Genomic DNA, 16,709 nt, shown 5'->3' on the forward strand with positions numbered 1-16,709 from the left:
TCCATGATGCCATAGCATCCTTAAGTTCATTACAGGATCCCTGATTAGATGGGATCACATAGTGAAGCAGAAAGAAGATCCCAAATACTGTATTGAAACAGCAAATACATCTGGGCAGTGAGGAGCATGTCAAATATGAGTTGTCACAAAGTAAGGTTTTGGCGGCAACTTTAAGCTCACTCCAGAAGCAGTCCTAATCAAGCCATTAGAAAAATGACTGGGGGGGGGGGGAATAGAGCCTTTGGTATCAAAACAACCTGGCAACATTAAACACAATAATATTGTGTTGCACCTTTTAGTACTCATACAACAACATCATCATCATTCATTTAGCATCAGCAGCAGGAGTACGAAGGGGCACTTGCTCACTCCTTCATGTAAATGAAGTGTCTGAATCAGACCATAGTAATTCATTCTTACCAGGACCGATTTACTACAGGGTGGGGAGGCTGTGACCTCAGCTGTTATGGGTCTACAGCTCCCATTATCCCTAATCATTTGTCATGTTGGCTGAGGCTGATGGATTCCAATTTGTTGTTTAGTCGTTTAGTCGTGTCCGACTCTTCATGACCCCAGAGCACGCTAGGCACTCCTGTCTTCCACTGCCTCCCACAGTTTGGTCAAACTCATGCTGGTAGCTTTGAGAACACCGTCCAACCATCTCGTCCTCTGTCATCCCCTTCTCCTTGTGTCCTCCATCTTTCCCAACATCAGGGTCTTTTCCAGGGAGTTTTCTCTTCTCATGAGGTGGCCAAAGTATTGGAGCCTCAGCTTCAGGATCTGTCCTTCCAGTGAGCACTCAGGACTGATTTCCCCTGCAGGGAACTGACAAATGGAGGGTCCTCACTGAAGCATTCAAACTGGGAAATTTTCTTATACCTTTTAGTCCTATAATGCTACTCTGTTTTAGACAACAGACTTTCTGTTAATGATGTGTAATCCCACTGAATGATGGTGGAACACGATTTTGAGTTCTAACTTGATACTTAAAATGTGTGTGGTCTGTCTGGTTTAATCACATTCTGTCCCTGCTGTTCCTCTTTCTTGTTTTGATATAGAAATTTTAAGAATGTGTTTTGTTTTTACTTTTAGAGGGTTTTATTATTATTTTAAAAAACCTGATAACATATCACAGGGAGATCATTGGCTGTTTATTGCAGGAATTGGAAATTGTGGGCCGACATGCCATTTGATCAAGGAACTCCACCCTGAATCTTTGCTGACCCAAAACGGAAGAATATAAAAGTGGGAAGAGCTTTATATTTGGGAGAAATTAAAAGCTCTACTTCAGGTTGCCATGGCTACAATATTCTATTCACTGTTTCAACTCTTGTCTGACTATCCAAACATAGGTAAAGTAATTATCATGAAAGCAGAATGTGATATGTAATCATCCATTAGATTAAGACAGATTTAGGTTTAGCTGAATTGCAGTGCTGTGATTACTTAAAGGCAAGTACTGACTTCAGTAATAATGTTGCTCAATAAATTGTATATGTACTTTGCAAATTCATAGATACTAGGTTTCCTTTTCTTTCTTTCTTTTAACATCCAGCCACATAATTTGCTTGAGAGCTGAAGCTAAACTACCATTTTGCTTACGAATTTGAACATCACTCTGCAATACACTTACAACCCTATCCTAAATGAATTAAGTTGTCACCCCCTCATTCTGTATAGCCTTATTAAGGCTTCATGCCAGAGTAGGGAATGTAAACATGAGCAGAAGATGTTAGAGGCATGTTCTACACTCAGAAGCACCCTTCACCTGAATTGGAATATTAATAATTTTCTCCCATACAAAGAAAAACATGGAAAGAATGGACAGAACTAGACTGTACCCCCACACCCATTTACTTGAATGTAAGCTCCCTGGAACTGAATGGGAGTTACTCCTGAGCAGACATGAATGTGATTGCATGGTTAATCTCTTAAATCTAAGTACCCTAATTATAGGGGTAAGTAGTCTGCGTTAAGGATTGTTGGCTAAAGGGCAGATCTGGAACACATTTAAGCACATCCATGCACATTTAAAGCATGTGGCTTTTCCATAAGATGCTGGGAACTGTAGTTTAAAGGTGCTGGAAATTGTATCTCTGTGAGGGGAACACAGTTTCCAGGGTTCTTTAGGAAAGTCATGTGCTGTAAGTGTGCACTGAATGCACCTGCCCTTTAAGTTGCAGGTTGTGACTATAACTGCAGACCCCCATCACCTAACTCCATTGCTCTACTAAAAGGAGTGTATTGTCCTATTTATTCCAGCACTAGGGATGGGTGCATTTTACTGGTTTCAAGCTGGAAATATTCCAGTAAAATTGGGTTATTTTTCTGGTGCATAAGTGGAAATAGAAATACTTTAGTTACCTTTTCTGAATCTGTTGGACCTCTAAATGTAGAGGTAGGGGTGTGTGTGTGTCTGTGTGTTACATTTGTAAATCACTCCTCAGCCCCAGGATTTCAGGGTGGGGAACACACATAACAAAACCATTAAACAGTTAATTCAACCAATGAAACCAGTTCATAAGTAGCATAAAAAATAGCCATACCCAAATGCTTGTGTGTGTTTTCAACTGCCTTTTTTTTTATGGGGAAACTACCGTATTTTTCGCTCTATAAGACGCACCAGACCACAAGACGCACCTAGTTTTTGGAGGAGGAAAACAAGAAAAAATATATTCTGAATCTCAGAAGCCAGAACAGCAAGAGGGATCACTGCGCAGTGAAAGCAGCAATCCCTCTTGCTGCTCTGGCTACTGGGATAGCTGCGCAGCCTGCATTCGCTCCATAAGACGCACACACATTTCCCCTTACTTTTTAGGAGGGAAAAAGTGAGTCTTATAGAGCAAAAAATATGGTAATCAGAGTGGCAGCTTTACCTCTATAGGTACAGAATTTCTCAAATGGGGACCAACACAGAGAAGTTCTTATCCCTTTTAAACGCATAGCAAACTATGCTTATTGATGGCGACACGAGGCGGGACTCCCCTGCAGATCACATGGGGAGCCAACCTAGGAAGAGGCATTCTGTCAGGTAGCTGGGCTTTAAGTCATTTCTGACTTTACATTGAAGTCAGCACCTTGAATTGTGTACAGTCACAAATGAATGGCCAGTGCAGTTTGTGCAAAATTGATACTATGTGATTCCTTCTTGCTGCATTACTCAGAGCTTGTGCTCTTGCACTTTTATTTTATACTTAAGTGGTACATGATGGTGCCTAGAGGCATCTGGGCAGGCCATGAGTTGCACGTCACAGGTAAGGGCCTCCCTGCTCTGGGAAATGACCTTGGGAGGTAGCAGCCTGCCCTGCCCTGAGGTGAACTGTGCAGAGGCCCCAAATACTGGCTTCCCTGTGTACACATAGTGCAGCTGTGGACATGTGGCATCAAGACAAACCCAGGTCTTGGGAGGCCTATAAATCCCAGGAGGCAAACTGACATTGCAACAGATTCCAGTAGGCTGTTTGTTTTATCTATGGGCCGGACGTGCTTTTAGTATTTCTGGTTTTATCAATGTCGTGAGTTTTATGGGAGGTTTCATATTCTATCCTGTTTTATTATTGTCAACATTTTTTTATTAGTAATTGTGCAAATACTTTTAAACAAAACAAATCTCAAGACCATACTAGGGTCTTTAGTAATATTAGAAATCTGAGGTCAGCAAAGCAAGTGTCAGCTACTGGGCTAGGTATGTCCAGAGAACCAAAATTCTCCTTTCCAGGAGCTGAAGCAATGCTGGAATGATCGAGATCATTGTATGTCTCAGCTATTTCGAAAACAAGTCTGACTTCCCAATACTTTGGTCTCCGACCTTCCAGAGCTGCAGATGAGCAGCGACTCTTCCCCTCTTTGCAGTCTTTCCCAGATGCTCTAAAGTGCGCTCTTAGGATGTATTAGTGCCACTCCAATTTTCTCCGACATGAAAGCGACTCGAAGACCTTCATCACAGCTGAGTGCAACAAGCGTGCTTGCAGATGCTATTTGCAATGAAGGGTATGTGACAGGATGCTTATTATGGCCAGCCGATTGTCATGTCCCAGGTTTGTGCAGAAAGGCGTGCAATTCCTCCCCCCCCCCTTTCCCCAATTCTTTTCCGGCTCCGGTCAGCCGACCAGTCCTGCTGGGTCCTGCTGCTTGCCGACTTTCCTTTCAGACCATGTGCCACATCTGTTTGTTGTTGCGAGTGGAGAGGCGGCTTGATCCCGCTCGCCCTGCATTGAACTCACTCATTCCAGACTTCTGGGGGACGGAGTCCAGAGGCTGGTGGGGTTTCAGCACCAGCGCCGCTGGACAGCTCCACAAGCCTGAGCTGCGCAGAGGGGCTCGGCGAGGCGCTTGGCGTTTGGTCCGGCTGGGCGGTTGCTCTGTGCGCAGCAGCCGCTCTCTCGCCTTCCTCCCAGGCAAGCCTGTGGTTTTAAGCGGCGGAGACCGTCCCCTTTCGGGGGCGGGGAAGGGGCGGGCTCCGGGCGTCCGGAGCGCGCATAAAACCCCACCTCCCGCTTCAGGACTGCAGCTACAATTGGCTCGATGAGGCACAGGGAGAGATGTTGAGCTGGCTGCTTCCACCCATGGCTCTGCACACACACAGGGGCGGGTTGTGCCGGGGAGAACGGGAGGCTGGGCTCCGAGGCGGCGGAGGCGGTGGAGGAGGAGAAAGCGGCTGTGCTGCTGCTCCCGCAGCCTGCCTGCCTCCTTCGGTGACCGAGCCGCTGCTGCTGCTGGGCTGCTGCCTGCGGCCGGACGATCCGGCCGAGCGGGGGCTGCTGCTGGCGCCGGCGGGCGAGATGATGGCGGAGGGCGGCGGCGGCGGCCAGAGGCTGAAGGCGCTCTCGCTGCTGGAGGCGGCCCGCTGCCGCTACGAGAGCCTGCAGATCTCCGACGACGTCTTCGGCGAGTCGGGCCAGGACAGCAGCGGCGGCAACCCGTTCTACAGCACCACGGCCGAGTCGCGCTCCGCCTCCGACGAGGACGCCGACGAGGAGCGCGAAGCCCCGGACGGAGGACGCAGCCAGCGGGGAAGGACAGCGGCGAGACGCGGAGCCAAGCCAGCGGCCGAGCAGCAGCAGCAGCAAGTGCCCGATGGCTCGGAGGCGGCTTGCCCGGCTTCGCTGGAGCAGCAGCAGGAGGAAGAAGAGAAGGTGGAAGAGGAGGAGGTGGAGGATGAGAAGAGGGGCTGGAGCCAGAGCCTGAGAAACACCGCGATCCCTTCCTTCAAGGATAGCAGCGGTAAATCGGCTCGGGTGTGTGTGAGAGAGAGAGACGGTGGGGGAGCTTAGGTGACTCGAAATGCGTGGGTCTCTAAGTGTGCGCGTGGAGGGAGTAGCAACCCTTCGCCCCTCGTTCCGAGGATTCTGTAAAGTGCGGTGGGGAGAAGTGGGGAGTTACTGGGTGGTGCGGGGAAGGCGCAGCCCCTGGAAAGGGAAAGACCCGCGAACTTAGGGAAGAGCACGTCTGGACGGGCTCCCGGGTAGGTGCATGGCTTCCTCCTCGCCCTGTTGGTCGGTTCTTCTTGCGAGGAGCGCCCCGCTTAATTCCCAAAGACGGCGGCACCATCGAAAGTGAGGCTCGATTTGTAATGGGATGGTCCCCTGTTGCATCCGTGCTGCCGCTGTGCCTAGCCAGGAAAGTGTCAAGAGATGTGTGCGTTTTATACATTGATAATGGAGATGCTCTTCTATCGAGTGACTCTTCCACATTGTGAGGTGGCGGGGAAAGAACCCCCTTTTGAAGCGGGGTGACCCTGCCTGAGCAGAGCCATCTTCTGTGCGAGCTCGAAGGAGAGGAGGAAGGAAGCTGATCTCGCCAGTGCCAGACTGCAGTCACCGCTGCTGCCTAGATCTGCCCAGAGGAGAGGAGATGCGGAAAAGGCGCATCGCTCTCCAGGAAGCAGAGGAAGCTGCCTTAGAGCAGGTCAGAGCTAGCTGATCCAGCTAGTTCAGTGCTGTCCACACAGACTGGCAGCGGCTGCTGGGGGTTTCAAACAGTGGCTTTCTCAGCTCTACCTGGGGCATTCTGCATGCAAGGTGGATGCTCTACCACTCAGCTGAGGTCCCTCCCCATTATTGTTCTCTTTAATAAAATATAAAAGGGGAGTGGGAAACTGGTTTTTATGATGTTGTATTTTGACATTGTTGTAACCAGCCCTGGGACCTTGTATCCAGAGGAATACTAAATGATGCATCTACTAAATAATGATGACTACTAATAAAAATAAGGGAACTAAGCCAGGCTCCATCCCATTCCATCTGTTTAGAGGGCAAAGCCTCAAAAAGTCTCAGATCCATTACATTTTCAGAACTGGACGTGTGGTCTGATCTGTAGAGTTTGAGGGAGCTCTGGAGCATTTAAAAACAGAGCACCTTGGAAATGTGTTCCTGAGAAGGGGGCCACCCTGTGCAGTAAAATGGTCATCCTTTCAAATAACAGAGCATTTTGGAAATTTCTGCTTGAGAGAATCCCTCTCTATCTAACCTGACTAGTAACAAGGAAGCCTTGGGTGTTCAGCTGCTGAGCCAAGCTGTCTCACTGCATCTTGTAAAGAGTGGGTCAGCAGACATAAATGAGCTGCAAGATCCCCAGAGCTAGTGCGACAGCCCAGCCCTGAATGTCTGGCTGCATCCTGGCCTCATTAAAAGACTAGCTTGTAGGGCAGACTCCTCTTCATCATGCCTGTTAGTCATTAGGGGAACAAGCTTTTCTTAGGCTGGGGCCTGGGAAATCAGCTGTGCAGGAGGAGAAAGGAGTGAGGTGGCTTTCAGGAATGGATGCACAGAGGTTCCTAAGTTTTCTTTGGATATCACTTTAACTAAGTGCAGATATACATGCCAGTCAGAAACTTTGAAAGCTTAGTCATTGGCAGGCAGGGCTTGGCTGCTTTTGGAAAATGACAACTGCCTCTTGTTTATGATTGATTATTTATGAGAATGGTTTATATCCCACCTTTTAGGATACAAATCCTTTCAAGTTGGCTTACAAGTAGCATTTAAATTACATTTTTAAAAGCAATAATCAATATCAACATATTAAACATATTAATAAGTTTTTGGGATTCTTCCTCTGGGGCAGTTGGTGGCAGGTGGAGGTAAGTCTAGCTGGAGGTGGTCTTCTGAGATGGTCTTTGCCTTGTCCCTTTCTCTCCTGGGATCCCAGGAGGGGTAGGAATTGGATTAGCAGGATCATAACCCTTCTCCTTGGATGATTCCGGGAGAGTTCACAAATGAATGTTCACCACTGCAGCAGCAAGTGATGACTTGACTGTAAAAAATGGTAATACATCGTGCATGTGAGAATCTGCTTTTGTGTTGCTCAAATACAGTAATTTTTGCCCATAGAGACGGTTCTACCGAGAGCCAGTGGGTGACGAGTTCTAAGTGACAAAGGTGCAAGTGTGAATCGGCCCTAAGGATACCTCTGAACAACAAAGCACATGATGCAGGGCTCTCTGACATTCTGCAGTGAGTGGGAGGGGAGCGTTTCTCATGAAGCACATACTGTATCTACTTGCTGTCATCTAGTCTGCAGAATCATAGAATCAATGTCCAGACCTGTGACACTCCTGAAGTTGATGGCCATTGGCCATGATGGCTGGGGCTCATGAAAGATGGAATCCAACAACATCATCTGAAGGGCCACAGGTTCTTCATCCTTGGTCTAGGTAGACATTTATGATTTGTGGATTGATGACTATGTCAGATGGGACTCCTAATGAGTCTGACTAGGAAATTCAAAGTTGGTGAATAAACTTTTTTTTTAAAAGTGTGCTGACAAATGTGTTTCTCTTAATAATGTGAAATATCAGGTTTTATAGTATGTGGTGGTGAAAAATGTTGGATGTAGCCTGGTTAAAATTATATTGTAGCATTTTACCATTTTCTTAATGAAGAACCCCACCACTATACTGGATGCATTCATTGCACTGAATTGTAAGAACTGGACAATGTGAGCAGAAGTTGGCAACAGCTGTGTAGCAAGCAGGAGTGGGTGTTGCTCCAGTTGGAATTGCTTTGGAATTATTTATCTGTGTATGTGTGGTGGTGGAGTTTGTCTTTTTTCGGAGACTACTTGTCTAGCTCATAATTTCTTCAATTGGTTCTCAATATTGTATGTTGGTTTCTCAGTTTGTTTAAGCCTTGGATTCTATATTTACACCCCCACCACATGTGAACATCCCCTCCAAAATAACACCAAATATGCCTTGTTTATTTGATTTAATCTGACTGGTATAAAATACCTTTTATAACTATTTTCTTCTTTATCCCCCCCTTTTTATAATAATTTTTTCATATTTTGTGTATTCTTTGCAGTTCTTGTTTTCCCTTAACCACTTCTTTGTCCATTGCTCCAGTTATTTTACTGGTTACCAAGTTATTTTACTTCCTGTTAGAGCTTCTCTTATTTGTTTTTTGCTTCTCATTTTCTTCACCCAATCCTTTATTTTAAGTATTTTCTTCTCTTTCACTTTTTCAGTTTCCATTTTTTAAATTTACTTGCCCTGGATGCTATAGATAGAAATGTGTAAAAAAAAACAAACCAATAAAGCAAATAAAAGAAACAAAAAAGACCACCCCAAAGGATGATTATTTTATTTTTAGAGGCTCCAAGGATTTGCATAATACCTGAACTACTGGCACAAGGCATAGCTCTGGAAAGGCTGCGGTCCCTAAGCTTGTTTGACTATAGGGATGGAGAGGGAATTTTGATTCAGTTTGCATTTGAAGTGAACCTGCCTAATTCATTCTTTCCATAACTACACAAACAAAAAAACATAGCTATCCTTCAAAATTTGCACTTTGCTGAATTTGGAGGGCAACTTTCCAGCCAAGTTATGTGTACAAAATACAGTGGTACCTGGTTACATTTGGTACCTCGTGTTAAGAACTTAATTCTTTCCGGAGGTCCGTTCTTAACCTGAAACTGTTCTTAACCTGAGGTACCACTTTAGCTAATGGGACCTCCTGCTGCCACCGCACTGCCGCCACGTGATTTCTGTTTTCATCTTGAAGCAAAGTTCTTAACCTGAGGTACTATTTCTGGGTTAGCAGAGTCAGTAATCTGAAGCGTCTGTAACCTGAAGCGTCTGTAACCTGAGGTACCACTGTATGCATATACTAAGTTAGCACATGCATAAAAATACATACATTAGTGAAAATAACAAAATGCATTATATTGGGGTGAAAAAATGAGAAACCAAAATTGACAAACTATTTGATCAAGCTCAGGGAATATTCTTGAGCCACATGAGCTGAAAGGGAGACAAGACTAGCTTGATATACTTTGTACACTTCTTGTATGTAGCCCATGTGCTTGGTAAGACCTCTGCCCTAGTTGTGCTCCCAGGTCTACAGTGACTTGAGCTGTTGCAGGGGAGAGGGGAGATTTACAAAGCCAGTATAAACGGAACCTAAAGTCCCAGGCTTTAACTCACTCTGGTTGGGGAGCTTCCCTATGATACATCAGGCAGGTTCAGAGATTGAACAGCTCATTTTCTCCCAAGACAATGGGCCAATAACTCAGGGATCCCAGAGCTCTAAAATCCACCCCTTAGTGGCTCCACTGATGCTGTGATTTAGTGTCCTAGTCTTGAACAAAAAAAAGATGAACGTTTTCAATTTTTGTACATTTAGCCGTAAGACAGTCTGGCCCCTAGTCGTACATTTAACACATTTCACGTCCTGAGCTGGAGAAGAATTTTGCAGGGAAGAGACACTGACTTTGCAATACATCTGAGCTCTACAAGTCAGACAAATATATACTCTGGACCACGTGACTACAAACTTCAGCAATCTAACTAGTTGCCAAGATCTATTTTCTCTCGATATTTTGTATAGCCATCTTAGACTGCTCATCTCAAAACACTCACTTAAGAATAAATCCATTTAAGAACATGAGACTGCTTCATAGAGTAGGGTTGGGAAAACCACAGTCTACCTTGTGTGATACTTTTGTTCCGTAATCCATTAGCTTGTGAGTTAAAAATAAAGAGTGGACTTCAACATAGCACCAAGGAGATTGTTCCATCAGATCTCATCTTCTCTCCCCCCCTCCCCCGCAACTACTGATATGGGGGTTCTTGCAATCCTAGAGCGGATTTGGAGGAGATGGAGGGAGGCACAGTAAGGTGAGAGACTCCTGCCCAGTCTATTTTTTAAAAAAATAATTTTATTGATTTTAACATATAAATTATAAAATGTACCACAAAACTTATCACTTATACAATCTTTTTAGACTTCCATCAGCACCTCTGATGATCCACCGTTTTAACCACTTCTTATGCATTTCTTAACTTTATATTGCCTTTACATCTCTTAACAAATCATCCTTCCCCTTCTCCATTTTTGCAATACTTCCCATAATACCCCTCACAAAACTTCTTGCAAACCTACAAACGTCGTCTGATCTTCACAAATACTTTTCAAATAGTCCGTAAATTTACTCCAGTCTTCCGTGAATTTATGGTCCCGGAACTCCTGCCCAGTCTAAGGCACATGTTGCCTCTGCCAGATCAGTTTTTCTGTTGGAGTGAATATTATTATCCTTCCTGTTAATAAAAGTTGGTTGCTGGCATATGGAGGTGCTGGGCACCAAAATGGCTGGAGCCAGAAGGTCCCTGATGATGCTGATGGGAGGGAAATTTCCAAATATGCAGTAAAGCTTGGCTTTTGGAATAAGGCCCTTGCCCCCGCCACTCCATTGTAGGGGGACTGACAAGGGAGAGCAACAAATGGGTTTGAGCTTAACCTTTCCATGCAGAAGGTCCCAGATTCAATTCCTAGCATCTCTAGTTAAAAGGACCAGGTAGCAAGTGACGGGAAAAACCAGTGCTGGAGACCCTGGAGAGCCTCTGCTGATCAGAATAGACAGTCCTGGGCCAGATGGATGGAGAAATAGGCTGACCTGCTTGCATTTAGGGCAACACAGTGCTCGGCAGGCGACTCTAGGACAGACAAGATGAAGTGCTACTTTGTACCACATGTGTTTTAACTGATGGAATTCTCTGCCATATGATGTGGTGATGGACCTATGGCCGGGTTTTAAGATGGGCTTAGGCAAAATTAATGGAGGATAAGGCTATCGGCAGCTTCTAGTTAACTGGAACCTCCAGGCCTGGGGATAGTTTTTGGCTGAATATCAGCGGGAGAGGGGAGAGGGACTGTTGCCTCCTAACAGGCTTGTGGGCTTTGTGGAGGTGTCTGGCTGGCCACTGTGGGAAGAAGGATGCTGGACTAGATAAGGAGCAAAAGAACCTTTTCAACCTGAGAGCTGCTTTCCCTCATGGGGAACCTTATGGGCTGCCATATTCTAGTGTTAGCAAACTGCTGGTTTGAATCTAGAACCTAAACAAAATGTAGACCTTTGTTCTGCAAAGGATGAATATCTCTTTTTAAAAACAGCATGGAAGTTGGAATCAAGATAAGAAGACAGATTCTTGCTACTTCTGCCTTTAAGCAGTTGTAGGTTTGAAATGTTATTTTCTGGATGGGAAATGCAAGCTAAGGATGAAGATTCTTAAGGAAAAGCCAACAGGAGCTGGGAAGCATCCTGTTCGTGACAATTTATCTAATATGGGGGATGATGCAAATGTTTCAGAAACTTAAAAGTAAGAGAGAGGGAAGCTGTTGGCAACATGTACAGAGAACCAATTTTGTCACGGGGAAAAATTACATGTGAAAAGGACATTTGAGAGGAACACCAGGGACTGCATCCAGCATTAATCAAACTCAAAGTTTGAATGTAACTAACTTGGGTCCATTGACTGTGAGTCTTAGTTAGATCAGACCCTATGTATTGCTGCTTATATTTTAAAACTAGAAGGTTCAAAAGCAAATGGGGGGACAAGGTGTGTGAAAAGAAAAGAGCTTTTTGGATGTGGGGACACTTCCCCCTCACCCATCAGACAGGGCAGGGAGTGCAATAAATATGGGAAGGAGCTCTGAGTTGGGGAGCAAATGCTTTGTGTGTCAAAAGTCGCAGGTTCAATCCCCTACTTCTACAGATAGGTCAGTGAAAAGGACGCGTACTTAAAACACCGGAGAGCCACAGCTATTCAGCGTAGTAAATAATTCTGAGGTAGATGGTTTGGCATGGTATAAGGCTTCCTATATTCGTGTGCCAGAAAATGTAAAAGGAAAGGTAAAATGGATGCTTTAGTTGAGTTTCCTGCATTGCATGGGGTTAGACCAGATGGGGTCCCTTCCAACTCTACGGTTGTATGAAAGAGCATTCTTGCAGAATCGCTGTGAATACAAATATCTGCCCCACCCCCACTGCAAATAATATTTATTAATATTTACTAATACATTGTTTCCTCACTGGTCCCTAAAGTGGCTGCTAACATTAGAAAAGGTGGGGGGGGGAGCATTTCATGATAACAAAGCAATAATAAAAACAAGCAGAGTTAAAAATAAGAAGGATCCTGAAAGTACAGCAGCAGCAGCAGCAGGGGAGAAAAACTCCAAGCAAAGCAACAGCTTGGCAAAAGAAAAAAACATCTTTTCAGTTGGCTGAAATTGCAGAAAAGGGGAGGGTGGGGGTCAAACAGGGTTCTGGAGGAAGTGAGCTCCACAGTCTAGAGCCAGTCTGTGTTGTGTGTCAGTCAACCACAGCATTTAGGAAGCTGCCTGATCTCAAACACATCGGACCATTGGTCCAGCGAGTTCAGTACTGCTGACTCTCTAGGGTCTCAGTGTCCTTCCCCAGTGGCAGGGATTGAAGCTGGGACCCTCTGTCGGCAAAGCAGCTTCTCTGCCACTGAGCTATGACCTCCAAAGGCAATGGGACTTGGAAGAAGCACAGTACTGGGGCCATGTTACCTCCCTGATCAGACCTCTGTGGGTTATCTCAAGAAGTACAACGGAGGTGGGATGGGAGCCAAATGTTGCAATGCTAACAGCAGGTGAAGTTGTCTATTTTTTTACATAGGCCCGGGAAATGTACATTGAGATCTCAGCAAAAAGAAAAAGAAAAAATCCTTAGGAGAGTTAGTCACAGAGCCAGTCTCTTGATGCAAATGGCATTAGTCATTCCTTTTCCAGAGAAGTGCCTTTAAAAAAAGGATAATTTTTCTTTCAGAGAAGAAAATCTCGTGGATCTTACAGCTGGGCTCAGTGAATCTGTCAATCTTTTTCCAGTGTTGGAGGCATTGCAATGAAGCAGAGAGATAATATAAATAATAGAAATTCTAGACCATCTCTATTATATAAAGCTTTTCAAAAGTGCGACAGAACATGTCTCCCCCCCCTTTTCTGCTTATTTAACACTTGTGATTTTTCAACGTTATAAATCTTCTTAGCTTTTTCTTTAAAAAAATGTTCTAGTTATGCATGATATCTGTCTTGCAGAATAGAGATTGCAAAATTTTAAATACTACCAGTTTTTCTTAAGGGTTGGCATGTATTATTGCAATTGAGATATGAAGGAATTTTAGCATAAAATCAGTACACAGACCCTCCCCCCTCCTCAGGTTTATTTTTTGGTCAGGCAGTTCTTTCCTTTGCAGCCATAAAATTCTTCAAGAGGAAGTTAGTTAAGAAATATTTATCAAGAATATTATGATTTTTCTAAAAGGGCGTTAGTATCTTTGAGTATCAACAAACCTGCAGAGAGGAATAACTAGTAGATATTTCACACTGGGCTTTCAAAAAGCTTAGTCTCTCACCAAAGGCTCTTGGGTGAAATTGGCAGTCATCGGATAAGAGGACATGCTCTCTTGGGGATCTGTAATTGGTTAAAGAATAGAAACCAGATGCTGGGAATAAATGACAGCTTTCACACTTAAAGTATGCAAGCAGTGGGGATCCTCAAGTATCAGGATCTGTTCTGTTTAACTTATTCAGAAATGCTTTGGCGTTACAGGTAAGCAATAAGACTGTGCATGGACTTCCAACCCAATCTGATTTGTAAGTGCTGCTGAGGCCCTGTCTGTTTCAGGCTGATCTGGACCTAGTTTGACCTAATCTGCACCTGAGTTTTACACAACTCTAAAAATCCCATTGACTTGCATTGCAACATGTAAATGGCTATAACATTCTTGGTTTCTGACACAGCGGCATGAACTTTGTGGTTATGGTAGCCACTAGAGAGGGGGTTAGGCCTGCCAACATTTCAGGTGTGTTGTTCCAGGGCTTTATATGTTAGCTACCTTTAAAGTTTGCTTTTTTAAAAAGCAGGCTGTGAGCGCTCAGTTCTCAGGCTGCTGTATTTGCCCTGTTCCTTATAGCAGGATTTTGAAAACATTTGACTTTTTAAAATTAAGCTTGAGATATCAGACATGGGCAACTAGCAGACACTGGTGGAAAGCAGCAGGATATCTGTGCAGTGCCAGGGGATATAATACAGATACAGGAGTCTTTTCAGGGTTGTCTTTTTCAGTGGGAAAAAGGAGTATATACATTGGAGTCACAGAACAGATCCTATCATATATCGGGATAGATTTGCAGCAGCAGGAGGAAGTGAGGGGAGAATCAAAAGATCTAATTTTAATAATGTTCATTGTGGTTAACACCTGATGATGGTGGTGATACTGAATTCAGAAGGTTGTGGCTAAATAATATGCCCACAAAGTTTGGCTGTTAACAAGAGCATGTTGTCTTTTCTGCCATAGAGCAAGCTTGTTTCCCCCTGCCTTTGTAATGGTTCTAAAAGAAATTATTATCATAAGTTGAATGCTGATGGAGTCGTCTGTCTTGCATCTCCCCCCACGCTTTAGGTGGGCTGTCTGCTCTTTCTTCTGAGTACACAGCCCCACTTGCAAGTTTGCTCTTTACAAGTTCAAACATCTCTTTTTCTTTGATGCCACCGATCAGGTTTCCCCTGCCTGGCAAGCCCTCTGCTCCTTGGTTGGCTGCCTCGCAGGTGTGCATGATGGTTGCATTATATGATTATAATAACCCATGCAGTGAGGGTTCTACACAGGTTTGTAAGGGGTAGAACGGTCAGTACTTCGGTTTTCTGGAATAGCTTTGGAGAAGCACCATCACAGATCTGCTCGACACAGAGGTATGAGCTATGTTCCTGTCACCCAGGCTCTTGCTGATAACTGCAAAGTGATGCTCTCTCCCTTCATATTTCTGTGCTTCCTGCCCCCATGCCCTCAGCTCAGTCACTGAAATACTCAGAACCAAACTGGGCTTTGTAATAAAGCCCAACTTCCATTCAACGTAGCAAAAGCCACATGCAGCACTGACAGTACAATCCTATATATCAAAGTCAGCCTCATTTGAAGCCCATGGGAGTTGGACTTACTCTCAGGTAAGTGTGTGTAGCTGGGAGAGAGAGAAAGACAGTGTGCATTCTGATTTATCCAGGATTAAACTGGGACCCATTGCTGTATAAGTAGATATAAAGATAATACAGTAGGAGGAAGGAAAGGGCTGCAACCCTATTAATGCTGGAGAGGATCATGGCCTTATTCTCCCTTCATTATTTGTATACGCACTTACACAGGCATGAATCATTTGAGTGATGCTCTTATAGATACTTCCCAAGTTTAATCCAGGATGAGTCTGAATTAGCACACTCTGCTTCTCCCTTGCGGATAATCCATTCAATCATTTCAGCATCTAGAATAGCTCTGTGGGACTAAATGCAGAACAATGGAGAGATCCAGTCCTTAAAACCTTAGCAAGGGGTTGCTACTGATGTAAACCTAGGAATTCTGGGTATGGGAGGAATTAATGGACTTGTAATTAAGAATAGGAGAAAAGGTTGATGCAGTTCAAGGTGAATCTACATGATTTGCACTTTATAATAATAATAATAATAATAATAATAATAATAATAATAATAATGCATTGAAACAGCCATCCTTCAGAATTTGCACTTTTCAGAATTTTGCAGTGCAGTTCTTTATTCCATTAATGTCTGAAAATGCACATACTAGTGTGTATATAAATGCATGTGTTATTGAAAAGAGAATACAAGAATGCATTACTGATTTGCAAAAATCCGTATATTAGGAGAAATTGCATATAAAAGCGTGTGTTTTAGGAGAAATTTGCACTAGCATGCTGAATTTTCATGGGGACTTTTTTTTTTTTGCAAGCTGATGTGGAAATGTGAAGAACCAAAATAGGAACAATGAGAAACTAAGAGAAACCAAAGTTGACAGATTAGCCCATCCTTGGTTGCGACCAATTGATAGGGAGTTCTAAAATAGGCTGAGGTTACATGACCACTTCCCTTTGCTTTTAATTAGGGCTGCAAGCATTTGTTACAAATGGAACAAAGTGTATCCTAAGTATGTCTGCGCAGAAGTCCCATGGAGTTCAGTGGGGCTTATTCCCAGGTACGTGGGTATAGCATTCCAGTATAGCATTAACCCACTATGGTTGCATTCCTCTTCCCACTTGCCTAGGAGTTATCCCTATTGAATCCAATGGGCCTTACTTCTGAGTAGACATGTATGTGATTGCACTACAAAACATTGGTTGATTAATAATTACATTAAGCATGCAAGTTAAGAGTATACTTGTTTACTTTTGAGGCTATTTTGGTAATAGTGTACAGTGGTACCTCGGGTTACATACGCTTCAGGTTACAGACTCCGCTAACCCAGAAATAGTACCTCGGGTTAAGAACTTTGCTTCAGGATGAGAACAGAAATCGTGCTCTGGCGGCATGGCGGCAGCAGGAGGCCCCATTAGCTAAAGTGGTGCTTCAGGTTAAGCACAGTTTTAGGTTAAGAATGGACCTCCGGAATGAATTAAGTACTTAAC

General features: G+C 44.1%; 2 protein-coding genes across 2 annotated transcripts in view; both read left to right on the forward strand.

Annotated features, from left to right (window-relative positions):
• Nucleotides 1–16,709, forward strand: part of LOC310759185 (uncharacterized protein) — a 146,547-nt gene that overhangs the window by 35,786 nt on the left and 94,052 nt on the right. The window lies entirely within an intron of this gene.
• Nucleotides 4,512–16,709, forward strand: part of PGBD5 (piggyBac transposable element derived 5) — an 80,330-nt gene continuing 68,132 nt past the window's right edge. Inside the window, exon 1 of the mRNA XM_083606045.1 lies at nt 4,512–5,223. Within this exon, the coding sequence (XP_083462171.1) occupies nt 4,542–5,223 (682 nt within the window). The 5' untranslated portion in view covers nt 4,512–4,541. The remainder of the gene's footprint in view (nt 5,224–16,709) is intronic.

The sequence above is a fragment of the Podarcis filfolensis genome (genome assembly GCF_964270895.1).
Source record: "Podarcis filfolensis genome assembly, chromosome: 3".
NCBI classification, from domain to species: Eukaryota; Metazoa; Chordata; class Lepidosauria; order Squamata; family Lacertidae; genus Podarcis; species Podarcis filfolensis.